General features: G+C 47.7%; 1 protein-coding gene across 3 annotated transcripts; it reads left to right on the top strand.

Moving 5' to 3' along the window:
* Positions 1-974: 974 nt before the first annotated feature.
* Positions 975-3,393, top strand: LOC123055298 (uncharacterized). 3 transcript variants are annotated; one of them, XM_044479297.1, is made up of 4 exons: positions 975-1,085; positions 1,389-1,587; positions 2,136-2,266; positions 2,485-3,393. In XM_044479297.1, the coding sequence occupies exons 3-4, from the start codon at positions 2,255-2,257 to the stop codon at positions 3,250-3,252; spliced, it is 780 nt and encodes a 259-aa protein (XP_044335232.1). In that variant the 5' UTR covers positions 975-1,085; positions 1,389-1,587; positions 2,136-2,254; the 3' UTR covers positions 3,253-3,393. The 3 variants fall into 3 exon arrangements, with proteins under 3 accessions (XP_044335232.1, XP_044335230.1, XP_044335231.1); XM_044479295.1 differs by having other exon boundaries at positions 993-1,587; XM_044479296.1 differs by lacking the exons at positions 975-1,085; positions 1,389-1,587 and having other exon boundaries at positions 1,613-2,266.
* The last annotated feature ends 19,507 nt before the right edge of the window (positions 3,394-22,900 follow it).

Below are 22,900 nucleotides of genomic sequence, written 5' to 3'. Positions count from 1 at the left end.
TAAGCACTTGCGTCACATACTAGCTTATCTAGTAAGCTTCGTTTCTACTACTACTGCCTTAACTAGTAAGGAATGCAAAAGCTGTTGCTGCCGACCTGCAACTTCTAGCCATGCATGCATCGGAGACAGGGTTGGGCCTACACATAACAGGGGCAGAGTAATGCCAAATGCTTGAAATGGACATGCATAGAGAACACTCTACAGCCGAAAAATAAACTAAGGCCAAGCCCGCTTTCCTCAATTTTGGTCGATCATGCTTTTGAAGATTGAACACTAGATGCCATTGTCAAGCAGTATGGTGGTTAAAGGTACTCTTAGCTTGTTATTCGTTCATTTCATATTTATTCATTTTGACCTCCATGCTAAAATGAAGTTAGGGTGGTCTCCAGAACAAGGAAAATGTCGCAGAAAATGTAATCCTATTTCAGAATGCCCTAGTTTCATGGTAAATGACATATATTAGCTGTAAAGGCGAACAATAAAACAACTTTTCTGTACTGTGTATTCAGGAACTGGCAGACAATTGCCTATGTAAAACCTCATTCGCTTCTAGGAGTAGGAAATCCTGAAAATCTGTATCATAAATCAAGACAGGGAATCATGGACGCATATGCCACACTGGCACAAATCCAAAGAGCTCTATCATCATAAATCGTGTACACCTATTCTCACAAAGAAGTTCAATAACTAGCAGGAAAGGGAGCATTGTACCCTTTCTTTTATTTTTAGCTTTATCTCTCAATCCTGCAACCGGCTAGCTACAAGCAAAGGATTGATTTGTTGCTTTACCAAAGGAAAAGGTGTAAGGCGCTAGCAGGAGAGGAATACTTGCAATTGTTCTTTTTCCCCTTTGAAGGCTTTTATCTTCAAATCCTGCAGCTACAAGCAAAGGATTGATTCGTGGCTTTACTAAAAGAAAAAGAAAAAGGTGTAAGGAATAACACCGCCTTGCTTGTCTAAGGCATTTCTACATACACTACACTTCCTAAGTTTTGCTCTCTGTCCAGCTTGTAGTCGCTCCTCAACCACATTTGGCTTCTATCTGGCTACTCTCTGGATGGTACCAATTATTCAACTGAAGCAAGGTACATAACTATTTCACCTGTACTCAATCTACCTGCCTGCTTCAGATTTATACTACGAAGCACCGATATGCCAGAAACTGGAGTATCGGCGTACTAAACGTTTCTGATATGGGGATACGCACGATACGGCTAGGATACGGTTATCGGCGAAGTATCCTATTTTCTGATTTAAAAAGAAAAGAAAAAACGTCGATACGTCCTGTGCATCGTCTACGATACGGGAGCGACATGGCAGCCCACTGGAAGGCCCATGGCTAACCCTAGCATCTGGGCCCCCTCTCTTTTGTTTTATTCGCACGACAGGAGCTTGCACGAGGGAGCCGTCGCCGCTGGACAAGCCTCCCCGCCGGCCGCAGCCGCAGACTGGAGTCACTCGCCGCCTAGAGTGGCTCACCGGCGCCGCTGGAATTGCCTCGCTGCCGCCTCAACTCGCCCCCACCGGCTGGAATCGCCTCTCCGCTTGAATCTTCTGCTCTTCTCCACCGCCGTCGCAACTCACAAGGTAAACAGCAATTACCCCGAGCCCCTAGTGATGTACTGATGTGTGCTTGATCTTGATGCATGCTTGGCTGCTTGCTGGCTTCCTTAGACCGTAGTAGCAGACTCTCTCGTTAGGTAGTAGTAGTACTATACTAATTTGGATCTGATGTATGTTTGGCTGCTTGCTGGCTTCCATGTGGGGTGTGCTTGCTGTGTTGCTGCTTGTTGATGTTTGTGGGATAAAATTATTACTTGCTGATGTTGTTGCTGCTGTCTATTGCTAGGGAAGGAGATAGAAGTACAACATGGCATTATAGGGAGTTCCATGGCAACATTTTGATCTCATCTCACACATTTTATTATGTTGGCTTTTATTACATGTCATTTTATAATTATTTATATATATACTTGCCGTACCGCATATTGCTGTTTCTACAGATTCCGGTATCCCGTATCGCCGTACTCGTATCGCCGTATCGGTGCAACATAGGATTTATATAGAGTAGCATGTGTCCATACATGCAAAATTAATAATAACAATTGCTCTTTTTTGTGTATGAATGTATACAGAAACAGATCGACAAGAAATTTATCTGCTGGAGCTTGCAAACAAGATTGACAATTGATGAGTGTAAGCCCAAAATGAAATAAATGTAGTGGCTGGAGATCCACAGATCTGACAGTTAATCATGCGAACTGAGGTATGACACTTATGAAACACCTTTCATTCCATTTTGCATGCTTTATTTTACCTCCTAGCTTAATTTGCGAATTTGCTGTTATTCAGTTGTAATCGTTCCACACAAAACTGTGAGATTGCAGCACTTAACTGCATCACGTACCTATTGTATCATTAGTTGATTCACTAGTTCGAACTAATGATCACCTTATCGCTACATGTGTGCGCATGTTCACTCAGGTTATAAAGGCGGACACCATTGATGCAGCTGCTGAACGAATTCTTGATGAACTCAAAAACACTAGAAGCAGAGAGAATGCTATCTACTTTGATGGCTGGGATGGCCTGGGGGCATCTGCCGTCCTGCGAGCCGTGGCCCAGCGGCTGGCACCAAAGGAACAAACAAGGCCCCCAGGACTGGAGTTTGAGCAAGTCATCCACATTGACTCCTCAAAGTGGGAGAGCAGAAGAGCGGTGCAGAGGGAAATCTCAGAGCAGCTGAAGCTTCCCGGTTGGGTGAGGAAGATGTTTGACAAGCAAGATGAGGATGATGATTTCAGCGGTATGGATCAAGGCTCTCGCACTGAGATAGCAGAAGTCACGGCTGAGATCCATAGGAGCATGCAGAGCCGCAGGTTTCTTCTGGTTCTTCACAACGGAAGCAGCGAGGAGATTGACACATTTAACCTCGGTCTTTCCCTATATGGATACTTGAGTAGCAAGATGCTTTGGACCTTCCAAGGGAGGTTTCGGCTCGACCCCAAGCTGCGAGACAAGGTTGTGGCAAAGAACACAACTGATGTTCTTCTCTCAGCTTCGCGCTCTAAGCGAGACCCACAAGATCTCTGGTCCTATCTACTTCTTGAAGAAGCTAAGGACGTCTCCTGCAAGCATGGCCTGGATCCTGCAACTGTTGCTGAGTGCTACTCGTACATGTTGGAGCGGAGTTACATGAGCCAAAATATCATTGACTATGAGTGGACTCTCCATGCGAGTAAATGGCACTGACAGTCATATAACTTGTGCGGTGGGTGCACTTTAGTCACACTACTCACAATCCGAAAATACTGGTCACAGAACTTGTGCTTCGGATGCAAGTTGGTCAAAACTGACCGACTCCGTTAGTTTTTTTGCAGCAAACCCCCAAAACTGATACGGGCTTTCCTTGCGGGAAAACACCACGGTAGACGCAGACAAGGTATTCGATGAAACGACGGACGGCAGTGCCACGTTCTGGTGCCCTGCCACCGTGCGGGAGGGGCTCTGCGATTGGCCCTAGCTGGCGCTCACCCGCGAGCTCCCACTTGGCTTCCTATACCCGCCGGTGCTAAGTTACAGAGCGCCCCGATAGCATGTCGGCGAAGGAGAGGAATATGATGTCGCCGCTGAACCTGTCGACCAACAAGTTCAATGGCTCGCTGCCAGCGTCCATCGGCAGCTTACCGTCGCCGCAAAAACTTCTCGGCAACAAGCGGCTCCAAGGCATCCCGCGGGAGGTTGGTCGGCTGAAGCGGCCTCTCAAGCTGAACCCTAGCAGGAACAACCTGACCAGCCAGTGAGCCTCACTTCCTGCTGCCTCACTGGTGTACGTGGACGGTGGACCTAAGAGCGAACCAGCTCAGCAGAGCAATCCAACATGGTGCCGCTGAACCAGCAACTCGATCATCTTATTCAACGCGACGTCGTTTGCCGGCAACCCGCCACTGTGCTTGCCAGTTGCCACCGCCACCTCCCCTGACATTGCGAAGCGACCACGATGGTGGCAGCAACGTGTCGCCACCGTGCACGCACAGGGAAGAATGCCGTCGCCATTGGGAGTATGCCGAGCTGCTGCTCGCCAGCGCCAGAAAGGCGCTCAAATTCACATACACGTACAAGGGCACCTATATCAACAGGCACGACACCCACGCCGTCCTCGGCGTCAGGATGAGGGGCAAGGATGTGTGGACGTCGTCGGGCTCAACCTGCTGAGGGGCTCCGCCGGTGCGCTCTGGCGCCATGCCGACATGCAGGCCTGTAAAAGAGCTCGCCGACGACACCTTCTCCCAGGACAACCGGCAGAGTTGGCTCTAGGGCCGGGGGTCGTCGTCGCGGAGGGCTCCTGCCTCCTGGCCCAGTTCCGCTCGGTTGCCGCCTCGCCGGTCATCTCCAACAAGGACTGTCGCGTTGGTCTCTGGGCAAGTCAGTCGTCGTGTCGTTGTTGTGTGGGAGCTACGGAGGGCGTGTAGTCAGGGAGCCAGATGTGTGCGCTTGATGTGTGTTGCGCGCGTGATCTGGTGTGTGCGTGATGTGGTGTGTGCTGTGTGCGTGCTCGTGGAGTGTACTGTGTGCTGCGTGGTGTGTGCGTGCTTCAGTCTGCGCGTGCGTATGTGCTGCGTCCTCGGTGTTTGGTGCAGAGGCTGGACGACAAACTCAGAATGCCGGTGTAGCACATCAACAACTACGCGGACGTTCTTTCATTTCATCGAACACCTTGTAGGCGTCTATGATGGTGTTTTTTTGCAAGAAAAAACCCATACAAAAAGTTTAGGGGCTTTGCTGTAAAAAAAAACTAACGGAGTCAGTCAGTTTTGACCAATGTGCACCCGAAACGCAAGTTCTGTGACCAGTTTTTCCGGTTTGCGAGTAGTGTGACTAAAGTGCACCCACCACACAAGTTCTGTGACCACTAGTGCCATTTACTCCTCTCCATGCTCCCAGTTTCTGGATATTTGATGGGATCATACAACAGGGACAGGGTATTCTTGAGTGTTGGCAGGTGGCGCATGCTCTACAGTCTACACCAAGAAATGAGATTTTGTATTGACAAGTTGTCTCGACAAACAAGCAAGGAAGAGGATTTTCATACTTCTCACATGGCAAGGTCTGCCGATCACCAACCATACTGGATTTCAACAGAAACATGTGGATCTGTACTAAATCCAGGCGGGCTTCTCCGCAACAGCATATTTAATAATTCAGACCAGATCAGTGTGCTGAAACTGTCACGGTGTGCCTTCAGTTTCTCATCGCCCCCGTTTCTCTGCTGCCACCGCCTTCGATTTCTGTGGCTTGACCATTGTCAAGACCTGCAAAGAAGCATAGATTCACAAGAAGAGAGGCATGCTTCCAGAGCTTGTGGATGCTTGACCTGCGCTACATGGACTGGTCTTGGATCTTATCTGCATATACGATGGATCTCATGACCCAGCTCATAGAGTTAAACGTAATGGGAGCTGACAACTGGGACATGAGCCATCTACGAGGACGTTTGCGTAATATTCGCAAACTCCGGATAACAAAGTCTACCTGCCGCAATTACGATAGCAGCTTGTTATCCGAGATGGAGCAGATGGAGATTCTTGAATTTTCTAGAAATGACATTACGTCAAGAGGCACGTCAAGCTTGACTCTTTGCAGTGCAGCAAGAAGAGGGAGTGGACTTCAGACTGTCATTGTTGATGGATCCGTTGGGCTAAAAAAGATCTCACTGTGGGGTTGTGATGTAACGCCCCGAGACCGATGTGCCAGGTGTCGTTCAGTTATTCGCTGTTGTTGCCTTGTCATTGCTTGCGTGTCATGCATTGCATATCATGTTATCATGCCATCATCTCATAAATCTTTTGCTACTCAACTAAATAAATTGCATGGGCCTTTGATCCATTTAAATCGAGGGAAGTCACTTGTGATATCTCTTTATAACATATTGAAGCCTCTCAATATTATTAGAGAGCTAAAATAAAAATACTCCATTCTTTTGGAATTAACCAAAACACAATTGAAAAATCCCCACTCCCTTTCTACTTCAAGTTTGGTCCCCAAACTTTGCCAACATTTCTTTTCCCATTTATCGAGGCTCCTCCTAAATTCTCAACATTTTTGGACTCTTCTAAATCCTAGTCCTTGTTCAAACCTTTTAAATTAAATTCAAATGAATTTGAATTTAATTCTTGCAATCTTGCCCACTCCATTTTTCTTGGGTCAAGCTCATTTTTGTGAGTCCGGGAAATTATCCGCATGCCCAAATTCTTGTCCACTCATTCCTTTTCTCTCCTTTTCTTTCTTTGCTTTTCTGTTTTTATAAGAGTTTTGAAAAGAGAGGGAGTGGAGAGCCCAGCCGCCTCCCTCTTCGCTGGGCCGGCCTCCTAGGCCCACCAACCCTCCTGAAGCCCAGCCGCACCGATAACCAACCCTAGCTCTGTCCCTCGATCCCTCTCTTCCCCTCGAACCCTTCCTCCAGCGCCGCCATCTCCCTCGCTCATCCCGATCCCCATCTCACTCTCTCCCTCTCGATCCCGCGCGCCTCCCTCTGCAGCACCAGGCCGCGACCGTGCCTCCTCCTCGCCTAATCCTCGTCGCCCGAGTGCTCGAGGAGAGGAGCCCCTCAAGCACCCGCGCCCGCATCCGTCGTCGGCCGCCGCCTGGCCCGTTCGCCCGCCTCCTCGCGCGACCACAGCGCCTCACCGGACCCGGGGAGCACCGCCGTCGCCTGCAGTCGCCGGCGCCCACAGCTCCTCGCCGGACCCGGTCCCGGTCCCCGCGCCCTCCTCCCTCTCCGTGCGGCTCCCTCCCCGCGCCTCTGCTTCGCGCCTCCCGAGCAGTGCCGGGATGCTCTTCCTCCCGCTGCGTCCAGGAGCGCCACCACCAGCTCTCCGCGCCGCGCCGTCCTTCCTCGCTGCCGGCATCTAGCCTCCCCGTGCTCGACCCCAGCCTTCTCTGCTTTGCCTTCTCGCCGGAGATTGCGTCCATGTCGTCTTCTTCACCTCCTGCCCGAGACCCACCTTCGGCCTCGCCATGGTTCGCATGTACCAGCTCCGTCCGACAAGGACGTCGCCCCGCTGCCTTTCCTGTCGTTGCCAAGACTAGTGAACACAGGGACACAAGACCGCCTCTATGGTTTCCTGTCGACAAGTACCTTCTTCAAGCCTGGCAAGTACCTAGACGCCCGATGCCTAGAACGCCTACCGTCGACCCCGTGGACGTCAAGTACCTCTACGAACCGTGTAATACTACCGCCGCCGAGGGCCGTCGAGTGAACAACAACCGTCGCTGTGGATCCGGCAAGACCTCGGAGATCGACTTCGTGGACCGACAAGTACCCCAACGTCATGTGTACAACGACCGTCGTCGAAGACCCGGATAGCAAAACGTCAAGTACCTGTGACCGAAGAATGCCATGTACCTCTCCGAAAAACGAACATGTACCACTACGTCCGAAGACCTCGAAACCGTCAAGTCCGACAACGATTGTGCACAGCTACCGACGACGTGCATGTTGCCAAGTACCCTATCCGGATCGTCATGTTCCATCACCGTCGCCGAGATCGCGAGAACCTCTACCGTCGACCCTAGAGCGTGCGAGAACGTCTACTTCCACTACTGCCGTCGCGAGAAAAACTACTTCCTCTACGAACTCGAACCGCTCGAGAATGCTCCCTTGGAAGGTATAACCACCGAGACGACGCCCGTGAATCAAATGTTGTGTGATGTATGAGATGCTTGTGTTCGCACCGTGTCCGTTTTGTCACTCATTTTCCTTGCCACCGATACGTGGGAAACCCGGTATCCGGGATCACTCCCCGTACCTCTTTCACATTCCACACATCTCACATTTGTTTCTTGCACCGACATCTCAACTAGTTGTCGGATCACCGGAATGTTGCCGTGGCACCATTTCCGTTGTAGTTGCCGTGGCACCCCTTTTGTTCCGCCATGACGACCAAATGCTTCATAATGCTCATGTCAACTCTTAATAAAAATTGCATAAAACTTGTTCATGTCATCCGCATCATGATAACAACAATTAAAATTTTTAAAATTGTTGTTGCACCAGATTGATAAATGCATGTGGGGATCTACCGGAATTATTGTTTGTTATTCCGGCCTCATTTAAACTTGCCTAATTAGATAGTTTTATTATGATTCTCTTGCCATGTTTAACAACATTTAATATTGTTGGGTACATAAACGAGATCGAACTAAATAATTGATGTGGTGTTCCGTCAATATGCAACTCGTTGCATATTGAGCTCCACTTAATTTGTAGATTATTTGTGCATTTTGCCATGCCATGCCTATTTAAATCGGACATGCATCATTTGTTTGTGCATCGTGCCATGATTATGTGGTGGTTGTTTACTATGTTGTGTGCTTCTTTTCCGGTGATTGCTTCTTCGTGTTGGATCCGGTAACGTCGTGTGTGTGAGGACCCGTTCGTCTGCGTCCGTTTGTCTTCTTCATGGACTCGTTCTTCTTCCTTGCGGGATTTCAGGCAAGATGATCATACCCTCGAAATCACTACTATCTTTGCTATGCTAGTTTGCTCGCTCTTGCTATGCCAATGCTACGATGCCTACCTTTTGCTTGTCAGCCTCCCAATTGCCATGTCAAACCTCTAACCCACCTTGTCCTAGCAAACCGTTGATTGGCTATGTTACCGCTTTGCTCAGCCCCTCTTATAGCGTTGTTAGTTGCAGGTGAAGATTGAAGTTTGTTCCTTGTTGGAACATGGAGATGTTGTTCCTTGTTGGAACATTGTTTACTTGTTGGGATATCACTATATATCTTATTTAATTAATGCATCTATATACTTGGTAAAGGGTGGAAGGCTCGGCCCTATGCCTGGTGTTTTGTTCCACTCTTGCCGCCCTAGTTTCCGTCATATCGGTGTTATGTTCCCGGATTTTGCGTTCCTTACGCGGTTGGGCTATAATGGGAACCCCTTGACATTTCGCCTTAAGTAAAGCTCTTCCAGCAATGCCCAACATTGGTTTTACCATTCGCCACCTAGCCTCTTTTTCCCTTGGGTTTCGCGGACTCAAGGGTCATCATTATTTTACCCCCCCGGGCCAGTGCTCCTCTGAGTGTTGGTCCACCTGTCAGCTGCCGGTGGCCACCAGGGGCAACTCTGGGCTGGCCTACCCGTACCTAAGACAATCTGAGTGTGCCCTGAGAAAGAGATATGTGCAGCTCCTATCGGGATTTGTCGGCACATTCGGGCGGTGTTGCTGGTTTAGTTTTACCCTGTCGAAATGTCTTGTTGTACCGGGATACCGAGTCTGATCGGAACGTCTCGGGAGGAGGTCTATTCCTTCGTTGACCGTGAGAGCTTGTGATGGGCTAAGTTGGGACACCCTGCAGGGATTTGAACTTTCGAAAGCCGTGCCCGCGGTTATGGGCAGATGGGAATTTGTTAACGTCCGGTTGTAGAAAACCTGAAGTTGACCGTAATTAAAATGAATCAACCGCGTGTGTAACCGTGATGGTCTCTTTCCGGCGGGGTCCGGGAAGTGAACACGGTTGTTGGAGTTATGCTTGACGTAGGTAGTCTAGGATCACTTCTTGATCATACTTTTATCGATCGTGCTTTGCCTTCTCTTCTCGCTCTCATTTGCGTATGTTAGCCACCATATATGCTAGTCGCTTGCTGCAGCTCCACCTCATACCTTTACCTTACCCATAAGCTTAAATAGTCTTGATCGCGAGGGTGCGAGATTGCTGAGTCCCTGTGGCTCACAGATACTTCCAAAACCAGCTTGCAGGTGCCGATAAGTCCGTGCAGATGACGCAACCAAGCTCAGGAGGAGCGCGATGAAGATCTTGTCCTTTGTATGGTTTCGTTCTAGTTGATCAGTAGTGGAGCCCAGTTGGGGTCGATCGGGGACCTTTGTCGCATTTGGGGGTTCTTCTTTCATTTTGGTTCCGTAGTCGGACCATGAGTGTATTTGATTGATGTAATGTTTATTCCTGTAATTGTGTGAAGTGGCGATTGTAAGCCAACTATGTATCTCTTTCCCTTGTTTATTACATGGATTGTGTGAAGATTACCTCACTTGCGACATATGCCTTCAATGCGATTATGCCTTTAAGTCGTGCCTCGACACGTGGGAGATATAGTCGCATCGAGGGTGTTACAAGTGATCAGCTGAAGAATGTCTTGTTGAGAGGACTGTTGAAGAGCTTGGAGGAGTTGGACCTGTCGGGTAAAAATCTGCAGACAATTGACCTCAGTGCAATTGAGCTCAGTGCAATGCGGATCCTGAAACTCAAGCGGCTCCTTCTGTTAGGCTGCCAGAAGCTCCGTGCAATACTGTGGCCACCAGAACTCTACGGAGAACAGGTGGATGTGCTGCGTATTGACACCACCTCCCGATCAGCATCAGATAGCGGAGGGGGAGAAAACATAGATCTTGCACTATACGAGGGGGAAGTAGCACATACTCATCCACATGGCCATGGATCCCTTAAAGAGCAGAAAGGAAGACTGTTTAACAAATGGCGGATTTCTCTTACTGATGCAAGGTTCCTTAGGTCGCTTTCGCCCGTGATGTATGCTTTTAGTACAAACAACTACCCGTGGCCTATTACTCATGGATCTGTACATGTTGATATCTGTTCTCTGGGTGGTAGGATCATCCACGGAACCAGCAGCAGCAGCGAACAAGTGCAAACCAAACCGCATATAAGAACTTTGGTGGACTCGAAGTACAGAGATGCCTTTGAGAAGGCCGGCCTGGCTAATAGTTACGATGATTGTGGTAATGGCCCAACCCCATCTGCAGTGATGATGATGTGGGATTGCCCCAAGATAGACATACCCACTGCCTACCGGACCTGCATGATAGAGATGTTGGTGGACGGACAGTGCCATGAACTCATGGAGGATGCTCAAATTTCTAGTAATAGCGGTTTATCATCTCCCCATTTTCCTGATCCTATATATTTGTATGTTACATCGTTGCACGTGTATGATTGCTCCACCATCACCAGTATCTCTGCACCTGAGAGAGATAAAACATGGCCAAGGCTAAGATAGTGCCGAGTCGAGAGGTGCCCCAAGATACACACGGTCTTCCACACTCCCAGGGGCAGTGAGAGATTGCACCTATTTAAGCTTCTGCGTACATTCTGGGCATCCCAGCTCCTAATGGCACACTACATCTCGAACTGGCCTGCTAGTGTGAGATATCGTCCTCATTATGACTTCTTTGGTCCTCATTATGACTTCTTTAATTAATGACCTGGAGTTGTTGCATCTGGACTACTGCCCAAGGCTCATACATGTGCTCCCCATACAAGTGTTTCCAGAAAGAAGGTACATCTTGGGTCACCTGGGGACAATTGAGATCCTTGCTGTGGGGATCTCAGGGAGATATTCCCGTTGCACTTCTACCATGAGATTGAGAACCAAAAAGAGGAGGCAATAGTATTCCCTGTGTTGAAGCACATCCGTCTCCACGAACTACCCAAGCTGCAGCACATCTGCGTGCTCAACATGAATGCTCCCATGCTCGAAACAGTCAAGATCAGGGGTTGCTGGAGCCTCAAGCGCCTGCCGTCTCTTGGTGACAACACCAAGCCCCCGAAGGTGGACTGCGAGAAGGATTGGTGGGACGGCCTAGAGTGGGATGGGTTGGAGGCCAAGCACCACCCTTCCCTGTACGAGCCGATCCACTCGGCCTACTACAAGAAGAAGCTGCCCAGAGTCTCCCTCCTGAGGTGAGTTGAGTCTGACCAATCCTTTTACATTAGTTTTCCTCATATCCCATTAGTCTGATTGCCAGAAAAATTCATCAATCCTGTCCATTCTACGACATACTCAAACTTTTATTCTCACTACACATGACTGGTACTCCCTCTGTAAACTAATATAAGAGCGTTTAGAATGATATGTGTATCTAGAGTTAATCGCATCAGTCGATCGTTGTACAATTTCCTTGATTTAGTTACCTCTCTGTCCAACAGTCTAGCCATCAAAATCCTCTTAGGCCCTGTACAATGCAAGGTGCTTAGCAGAGGTGCTTGGAGAAATAAACCAGGCTTTCCTTAAGCACCGGTGCTTATTTGTACAGGGCAGACGCTTAATTAGGCGTCTCTCCTGTAAAAATAGGCACCGGTGCTTCAGAAAAACCCGGTTTATTTTTCTAAGCACCTCTCTAAGCATCTAGCATTGTACAAGGCCTTGGTATGTATAAACATGCAGATGTACCTATTCCATAACTGACATGTATACATGCTTTGGTTGGATTGAATGTCCTGCGGTCTTGCAGGTAGTTCCTCCAATTGCAGGTCAGGCAAGAGAGAAGGATGGCTCTGCTTTCTTCATCAATGTTGTTCCAGTGTGTTGTCGTGTTCCCGAGAGACCTGATTCCTGATTGATTAGTGTGTGCCCACTGCCCAGTGACATTACATACTACCTGCTGGTTGCTTGCTTGTGTGTTAAGTGCATCGTGTCATCTCCGCTGCCATTGTGGCTGTGAGTTTCAATTCAGTTTGATTTGGTTGGATGATACATATTGTGTGTGCGCATGAGATAGAGGAATAATTAAACAGCGGCGTTGGGCTACCTTCTGCCTGAGATGAGCAAGTTGCTGCTCTGCTCTTCTGTTTATTTGTGTGACTGCTTGTGCTTGTCACCTAGTGAACTATGGACCAATGTATTTGTTCTCCAGTATACTTATTTAATGTGTGTGGTGTAACGCCCACGATGCGGCTATATCTTTCACGTGTCGAGGCACGACTTAGAGGCATAATCGCATTATAGATATTGTCGCAGGAAGGGTCATCTTCACACAATCCCATGTAATGAACAAGAATGGGATAACGAGAGTTGGCTTACAATCGCCACTTCACACAATACATAAATAAATTCATACATCATCCAAAATCCACACATAGACCGACTACGGTCAAATCCAAATGAAAATAAGATAACCCCAAATGCTAGATCCCCGATCGTCCCAACTGGGCTCCACTACTGATCATCAGGAAACGAAACATAATAATGACCACGTTCCTCGTCGAACTCCCACTTGAGCTCGGATGCGTCATCTGCACTGGTATCATCGGCACCTGCAACTGTTTTGGTAGAATCTGTGAGTCACGAGGACTCAGCAATCTCACACCCGCGAGATCAAGACTATTTAAGCTTATAGGAAAGGATGGTGTAATGAGGTGGAGCTGCAGCAAGCACTAAGCATATATGGTGGCTAACATACGCAAATGAGAGCGAGAAGAGAAGCAACGCAACGGTTGCGAAGCTAGAAATGATCAAGAAGTGATCCTGAAAACTACTTACGTTCATGCATAACTCAAACCGTGTTCACTTCCCGGACTCCGCCGAAAAGAGACCATCACGGCTACACACACGGTTGATGTATTTTGATTAAGTCAAGTGTCAAGTTCTCTATAACCGGACATTAACAAATTCCTATCTGCCTCATAACCGCGGGCACGGCTTTCGAAAGATAATACCCTGCAGGGATGTCCCAACTTAGCCCATTATAAGCTCTCACGGTCAACGAAGGATAAACCTTCTCCCGGGAAAACCCGATCAGTCTCGGAATCCCGGTTAACAAGACATTTCGACAATGGTAAAACAAGACCAGCAAAGCCGCCCGAATGTGCCGACAAATCCCGATAGGAGCTGCATGTTGGAAATATGCCCTAGAGGCAATAATAAAATGGTTATTATTATATTTCCTTGTTCATGATAATTGTCTATTGTTCATGTTATAATTGTGTTATCCGGAAATCGTAATACATGTGTGAATACATAGACCACAACATGTCCCTAGTGAGCCTCTAGTTGACTAGCTCGTTGATCAACAGATAGTCATGGTTTCCTGACTATGGACATTGGATGTCATTGATAACAGGATCACATCATTAGGAGAATGATGTGATGGACAAGACACAATCCTAAGCATAGCACAAAGATCGTGTAGTTCGTTTGCTAGAGCTTTTCCAATGTCAAGTATCATTTCCTTAGACCATGAGGTCGTGTAACTCCCGGATGCCGTAGGAGTGCTTTGGGTGTACCAAACGTCACAACGTAACTGGGTGACTATAAAGGTACACTACAGGTATCTCTGAAAGTGTCTGTTGGGTTGACACGGATCGAGACTGGGATTTGTCACTCCGTATGACGAAGAGGTATCTTTGGGCCCACTCGGTAATGCATCATCATAATGAGCTCAAAGTGACCAAGTGGTTGGTCACGGGATCATGCATTACGGTACGAGTAAAGTGACTTGCCGGTAACGGGATTGAACGAGGTATTGGGATACCGACGATCGAATCTCGGGCAAGTAACGTACCGATTGACAAAGGGAATTGTATACGGGATTGATTGAATCCTCGACATCGTGGTTCATCCGATGAGATCATCGTGGAACATGTGGGAGCCAACATGGGTATCCAGATCCCGCTGTTGGTTATTGACCGGAGAGTCGTCTCGGTCATGTCTGCATGTCTCCCGAACCCGTAGGGTCTACACACTTAAGGTTCGGTGACGCTAGGGTTGTAGAGATATTAGTATGCGGTAACCCGAAAGTTGTTCGGAGTCCCGGATGAGATCCTGGATGTCACGAGGAGTTCCGAAATGGTCCGGAGGTGAAGAATTATATATAGGAAGTCCAGTTTCGGCCACCGGGAAAGTTTCGGGGGTCACCGGTATTGTACCGGGACCACCGGAAGGGTCCCGGGGGTCCACCGGGTGGGGCCACCTATCCCGGAGGGCCTCATGGGCTGAAATGGGAGGGGAACCAGCCCCTGGTGGGCTGGTGCCCCCCCCTTGGGCCTCCCCTGCGCCTAGGGTTGGAAACCCTAGGGGTGGGGGCGCCCCCCACTTGGCTTGGGGGGGAAGCCACCCCTTGGCCGACACCCCCCTTAGAGATCAGATCTCCTAGGGCCGGCGCCCCCCAGGTGGCCTATATATAGGAGTGGGGAGGGAGGGCAGCCGCACCACAGCCCCTGGCGCCTCCCTCTCCCTCCCGTGACACCTCTTCCTCCCCGCTTGCGCTTGGCGAAGCCCTGCCGGGATCCCGCTACTTCCACCACCACGCCGTCGTGCTGCTGGATCTCCATCAACCTCTCCTTCCCCCTTGCTGGATCAAGAAGGAGGAGACGTCGCTGCTCCGTACGTGTGTTCAACGCGGAGGTGCCGTCCGTTCGGCGCTCGGTCATCGGTGATTTGGATCACGACGAGTACGACTCCATCAACCCCGTTCACTTGAACGCTTCCGCTCGCGATCTACAAGGGTATGTAGATGCACTCCTCTCCCTCGTTGCTAGATGACTCCATAGATTGATCTTGGTGATGCGTAGAAAATTTTAAATTTTTGCTACGATCCCCAGCAGTGGTATCAGAGCTAGGTCTATGCGTAGTTTCTATGCACGAGTAGAACACAAGATTGTTGTGGGCGTAGATCATGTCAATTTACTTGCCGCTACTGGTCTTATCTTGATTCGGCGGCATCGTGGGATGAAGCGGGCCGGACCGACCTTACACATACGCTTACGTGAGACAGGTTCCACCGACTGACATGTACTAGTTGCATAAGGTGGCTAGCGGGTGTCTGTCTCTCCCACTTTAGTCGGATCGGATTCGATGAAAAGGGTCCTTATGAAGGGTAAATAGTAATTGGCATATCACGTTGTGGTTTTACGTAGGTAAAAAACGTTCTTGCTAGAAACCTATAGAAGCCACGTAAAAACATGCAACAACAATTAGAGGACGTCTAACTTGTTTTTGCAGCATATGCCTTGTGATGTGATGTGGCCAGAAGATGTGATGAATGATATATGTGATGTATGAGATTGATCATGTTCTTGTAATAGGAATCAAGACTTGCATGTCGATGAGTATGACAACCGGCAGGAGCCATAGGAGTTGTCTTTTATTTTTTGTATGACCTGCGTGTCATTGAATAACGCCATGTAAATTACTTTACTTTATTGCTAAACACGTTAGCCGTAGAAGTAGAAGTAATCGTTGGCGTGACAACTTCATGAAGACACGATGATGGAGATCATGATGATGGAGATCATGGTGTAATGCCGGTGACGAAGATGATCATGGTGCCCCGAAGATGGAGATCAAAGGAGCAATATGATATTGGCCATATCATGTCACTATTTGATTGCATGTGATGTTTATCATGTTTTGCTTCTTATTTGCTTAGTACGACGGTAGTAAGTAAGATGATCCCTTATAATAATTTCAAGAAAGTGTTCCCCTAACTGTGCACCGTTGCGAAGGTTCGTTGTTTTGAAGCACCACGTGATGATCGGGTGTGATAGATTCTAACGTTCGAATACAACGGGTGTAAGCCAGATTTACACACGCAATACACTTAGGTTGACTTGACGAGCCTAGCATGTACAGACATGGCCTCGGAACACGGAAGACCGAAAGGTCGAGCATGAGTCGTATAGAAGATACGATCAACATGAAGATGTTCACCGATGTTGACTAGTCCGTCTCACGTGATGATCGGACACGGCCTAGTTGACTCGGATCATGTTTCACTTAGATGACTAGAGGGATGTCTCTGAGTGGGAGTTCATTAAATAATTTGATTAGATGAACTTAATTATCATGAACTTAGTCTAAAATCTTTACAATATGTCTTGTAGATCAAATTGCCCACGTTGCCCTCAACTTCAACGCGTTCCTAGATTAAACCAAGCTGAAAGATGATGGCAGCAACTATACGGACTGGGTCCGGAACCTAAGGATCATCCTCATAGCTGCCAAGAAAGATTATGTCCTAGAAGCACCGCTAGGTGATGCACCCATCCCAGAGAACCAAGACATTATGAACGCTTGGCAGTCACGTGCTGATGATTACTCCCTCGTTCAGTGCGGCATGCTTTACAGCTTAGAACCGGGGCTCCAAAAGCGTTTTGAGCAACACGGAGCATATGAGATGTTCGAAGAGCTGAAAATGGTTTTCCAAGCTCATGCCCGGGTCGAGAGATATGAAGTCTCCGACAAGTTCTTCAGTTGTAAGATGGATGAAAACAGTTCTGTCAGTGAGCACATACTCAAAATGTCTGGGTTGCACAACCGCTTGACTCAGCTGGGAGTTAATCTCCTGGATGACGCGGTCGTTGACAGAATCCTTCAGTCGCTTCCACCAAGCTACAAGAGCTTTGTGATGAACTTCAATATGCAGGGGATGGAAAAGACCATTCCTGAGGTATATTCAATGCTGAAATCAGCGGAGGTGGAGATCAAAAAGGAACATCAAGTGTTGATGGTGAATAAAACCACTAAGTTCAAGAAAGGCAAGGGTAAAAAGAACTTCAAGAAGGACGGCAAGGGAGTTGCCGCGCCCGGTAAGCCAGTTGCCGGGAAGAAGCCAAAGAATGGACCCAAGCCTGAGACTGAGTGCTTTTATTGCAAGGGAAGTGGTCATTGGAAGCGAAACTACCCCAAATACTTAGCAGACAAGAAGGCCGGCAACACCAAAGGTATATGTGATATACATGTAATTGATGTGTACCTTACCAGTACTCGTAGTAGCTCCTGGGTATTTGATACCGGTGCGGTTGCTCATATTTGTAACTCAAAACAGGAGCTGCGGAATAAGCGGAGACTGGCGAAGGACGAGGTGACGATGCGCGTCGGGAATGGTTCCAAGGTCGATGTGATCGCCGTCGGCACGCTGCCTCTACATTTACCTACGGGATTAGTTTTAAACCTCAATAATTGTTATTTAGTGCCAGCTTTGAGCATGAACATTGTATCTGGATCTCGTTTAATGCGAGATGGGTACTCATTTAAATCCGAGAATAATGGTTGTTCTATTTATATGAGAGAAATGTTTTATGGTCATGCCCCGCTGGTCAATGGTTTATTCTTAATGAATCTCGAACGTGATGTTACACATATTCATGATGTAAAGTTGATAACGATAGTCCCACATACTTGTGGCACTGCCGCCTTGGTCACATTGGTGTCAAGCGCATGAAGAAGCTCCATGCTGATGGACTTTTAGAGTCTCTCGATTATGAATCATTTGACACATGCGAACCATGCCTCATGGGCAAAATGACCAAGACTCCGTTCTCCGGAACAATGGAGCGAGCAACCAACTTATTGGAAATCATACATACTGATGTGTGCGGTCCAATGAGTGTTGAGGCTCGCGGTGGCTACCGTTATGTTCTCACTCTCACTGATGACTTGAGTAGATATGGGTATGTCTATTTGATGAAACACAAGTCTGAGACCTTTGAAAAGTTCAAGGAATTTTAGAATGAGGTGGAGAATCAACGTGACCGAAAGATAAAGTTCTTACGATCAGATCGTGGGGGAGAATATTTAAGTCACGAATTTGGTACGCACTTAAGGAAATGTGTAATCGTTTCACAACTCACGCCGCCTGGAACACCTCAGCGTAACGGTGTGTCCGAACGTCGTAATCGCACTCTATTGGATATGGTGCGATCTATGATGTCTCTTACCGATCTACCGCTCTCATTTTGGGGCTATGCTTTAGAGACTGTCGCATTCACTTTAAATAGGGCACCATCTAAATTCGTTGAGACGACACCGTATGAATTATGGTTTGGGAAGAAACCTAAGCTGTCATTTCTAAAAGTTTGGGGATGCGATGCTTATGTGAAGAAACTTCAACCTGAAAAGCTCGAACCCAAGTCGGAGAAATGCGTTTTCATAGGATACCCTAAGGAAACCATTGGGTATACCTTCTACCTCAGATCCGAAGGCAAGATTTTGTTGCCAAGAACGGGTCCTTTCTGGAGAAAGAGTTTCTCTCGAAAGAAATAAGTGGGAGGAAAGTGGAACTTGATGAAGTACTACCTCTTGAAGCGGAAAGTAGCGCAGCTCAGGAAAATGTTCGTGTGGTGCATGCACCGACTAGAGAGGAAGTTAATGATGATGATGATCAAGGTACTTCGGATCAAGCTCCTACTGAACTTCGTAGGTCCACAAGGACATGTTCCGCGCCAGAGTGGTACGGCAACCCTGTCTTGGAAATCATGTTGTTAGACAACGGTGAACCTTCGAACTATGAAGAAGCAATGCGGGCCCAGATTCCGACAAATGGCTAGAAGCCATGAAATCCGAGATAGGATCCATGTATGAAAACGAAGTGTGGACTTTGACTGACTTGCCCGATGATCGGCGAGCCATAGAAAATAAATGGATCTTTAAGAAGAAGACAGACGCGGATGGTAATGTGACCATCTATAAGGCTCGACTTGTCGCTAAGGGTTATCGACAAGTTCAAGGGGTTGACTACGATGAGACTTTCTCACCCGTAGCGAAGCTGAAGTTCGTCCGAATCATGTTAGCAATTGCCGCATTCTATGATTATGAGATATGGCAAATGGACGTCAAAACGGCATTCCTTAACGACTTTCTTAAGGAAGAATTGTATATGATGCAGCCGGAAGGTTTTGTCGATCCTAAGAATGCTAACAAGGTATGCAAGCTCCAGCGCTCCATTTATGGGCTGGTGCAAGCATCTCGGAGTTGGAACATTCGATTTGATGAGATGATCAAAGCTTTTGGGTTTACACAGACTTATGGAGAAGCCTGTGTTTACAAGAAAGTGAGTGGGAGCTCTGTAGCATTTCTCATATTATATGTGGATGACATACTGTTGATGGGAAATGATATAGAATTCTTGGAAAGTATAAAGGCCTATTTGAATATGTGTTTTTCAATGAAGGACCTTGGAGAAGCTGCTTATATATTAGGCATCAAGATCTATAGAGATAGATCAAGACGCCTCATTGGTCTTTCACAGAGTACGTACCTTGACAAGATATTGAAGAAGTTCAATATGGATCAGTCCAAGAAAGGGTTCTTGCCTGTATTGCAAGGTGTGAAATTGAGCACGGCTCAATGCCCGAACACAGCAGAAGATAGAGAAAAGATGAGTGTCATCCCCTATCCCTCGGCCATAGGGTCTATTATGTATGCCATGCTGTGTACCAGACCTGATGTAAACCTTGCCGTAAGTTTGGTAGGAAGGTACCAAAGTAATCCCGGCATGGAACACTGGACAGCGGTCAAGAATATCCTAAAGTACCTGAAAAGGACTAAGGATATGTTTCTCGTTTATGGAGGTGACGAAGAGCTCGTCGTAAAGGGTTACGTCGACGCTAGCTTCGACACAGATCTGGATGACTCTAAGTCACAAACCGGATACGTGTATATTTTGAATGGAGGAGCAGTAAGCTGGTGCAGTTGCAAGCAAAGCGTCGTGGCGGGATCTACATGTGAAGCGGAGTACATGGCGGCCTCAGAGGCAGCACAAGAAGCAATCTGGATAAAGGAGTTCATTACCGACCTAGGGGTGGTTCCCAATGCGTCGGGCCTGATGACTCTCTTCTGTGACAACACTAGAGCTATTTCCCTTGCCAAGGAGCCCAGGTTTCAGAGGAAGACCAGGCATATCAAGCGTCGCTTCAACTCCATTCGTGAAAATGTTCAAAATGGAGACATAGATATTTGTAAAGTACATACGGACCTGAATGTAGCAGATCCGTTGACTAAACCTCTCCCTAGAGCAAAACATGATCAACACCAGAACTCTATGGGTGTTCGATTCATCACAATGTAACTAGATTATTGACTCTAGTGCAAGTGGGAGACTGTTGGAAATATGCCCTAGAGGCAATAAAAAATAGTTATTATTATATTTCCTTGTTCATGATGATTGTCTATTGTTCATGCTATAATTGTGTTATCCGAAAATCGTAATACATGTGTGAATACATAGACCACAACATGTCCCTAGTGAGCCTCAAGTTGACTAGCTCGTTGATCAACAAATAGTCATGGTTTCCTGACTATGGACATTGGATGTCATTGATAATGGGATCACATCATTAGGAGAATGATGTGATGGACAAGACCCAATCCTAAGCATAGCACAAAGATCGTGTAGTTCGTTTGCTAGAGCTTTTCCAATGTCAAGTATCATTTCCTTAGACCATGAGGTCGTGTAACTCCCGGATGCCGTAGGAGTGCTTTGGGTGTGTAGGGGAACGCAGCAGAAAACAAAAAATTTCCGACCTACGCACCAGCCCAGGACCACTATGGAGACTGCATACATGGTTTGATCTTTTTCGTTACCGACTCGTAGTGCAGCGGGAAGTAGAGTCGATGACGATTGGCGGTGCAGATCCCCGCAGCTAGGATTTACAACCTCCCAACCGCGAGGATGTATACCCTCATCTGCTCCTTAGACAGCCCTCCAGGAGGCGGTCGAACAGCCCCCCGGACGGTGTCGTGGACAGCCCTTCGGGAGGACCTTCGAAACTCGAACGGTCACTCGGACAGCCCTTCGGGAGGACCTTCGAAACTCGGACGGTCACACGGGCAGCCCTTCGGGAGGCACTCACGAACTAAGACCGAAACTACGATCTCTCTACAGAGTTGCACACATACGGTGTCATCTATCCGGCAGGGCTTCGCCGTCCAGAACTAGTTCCTGCCGGAACCCAGACAGCCTTACGGCTCTACGAAACTCTTTTCGTGGGAGGGAGAGAAGAAGCCAGATAATGCATGGCATGTGTATGAGAGCAAGGGATGAGTGTGGAGGGCTGCCCCTCCACCTCTATTTATAGGAAATCCCAAGGGGGTAGGGTAGTTTCACAAAAAACCCAAAATGCACGTGAATGAAGTCCTTCCACAAGGACCTAGGAGTGAAACCAAGGAACAAGAGGGTCCCCAAGGGGGGATACCCCATGTGGCCGGCCACACCCCCATGAGGGGCCCAAAAAATGGCTCCTATCCATCCATGTCATCCCCAAGATCTTTTGGAGCAAAGCCCCAAAAGGTGGCTTTCCATAAAGTAACCATAAAGCTGATTTTCACTATTCACGACGACATTTTTCAGCGTCTGATCGAACTGAAAATATTTATGTGGGCTAAGAACATTTCCAGTACCCACTAAAATGATTTTCAACGCGTTCCGAAACAATTCCAGTTTTAGTGATTTTCATCTGCGAAACGCATCTGAAGTGGCTCCGGCAGCTCCGGAACATTTCCGGTTTTTATCTCAGAAAATTCCAAAAAGCTTCCAGAATGATTCTGGCATCCTCCAAGAATTATCAGGCATGTGCCGAAACCAATTTGACTTAATGGTGTATCCCGAAACAACTTTTCGGTATCATCGGAACTTATCCGATGACCTCTCTCTGCGGTACGATTCCGCTGTCCGAAACTTTTCGGTGTCCGAAACTTTTCCGGTGATTTTCTCTCAGACTCCCTGTCTAGTATTCAGCAGATAGATGACCCTTAAGCGTGTGACCCTATAGTTTCGGTGAAGTATAGACATGACCCGGAACCCCTTCCGATCAATGATCAACATCGGAGCCGTGGACACCCATATTGACCCCTATACCCACACGAATAAATATTCGAGTGAACCTCCAGTTGCCATGTGCTATTCCTGTTGCTTCGCGATATGTTACAAATACCCGAGGTGAGACATGTTGGCATTCCCGTGGATCAACAACTTGTCCACTATGCTAGTTACCTCGTTACCGGTATTGTTCTCTTTTCTCGTTATCGTGTTCCGGCATCCCCGTGATCAAATCACAAAGTGTCTGGCCAGACGATGATGGATACCGTAACACCGAGAGGGCCCAGAGATATCTCTCCATCGTCGGAGGAGCAAATCCCAATCTTGAGCTATCAAGTTACTTGACACACTTTTCCATGAACCCGTAAGCCGCCGTAATAGCCACCCATTTACGGATGACGTTTAACAAACCCCAAAGTTCATGAAGCAAGCATGAAGAAACTCGATACTCTCATGGTCTAAGGAATCATGCAAACGTTAACCATCCCTGTGTTATGTACCAAATAAACTTGTGACGAATGAATCTCATAGCATAACATCAACCC

Source organism: Triticum aestivum, chromosome 2D, assembly GCF_018294505.1.
Source record: "Triticum aestivum cultivar Chinese Spring chromosome 2D, IWGSC CS RefSeq v2.1, whole genome shotgun sequence".
NCBI classification, from domain to species: Eukaryota; Viridiplantae; Streptophyta; class Magnoliopsida; order Poales; family Poaceae; genus Triticum; species Triticum aestivum.
This window is presented reverse-complemented; position numbering and strand designations above follow the sequence as displayed.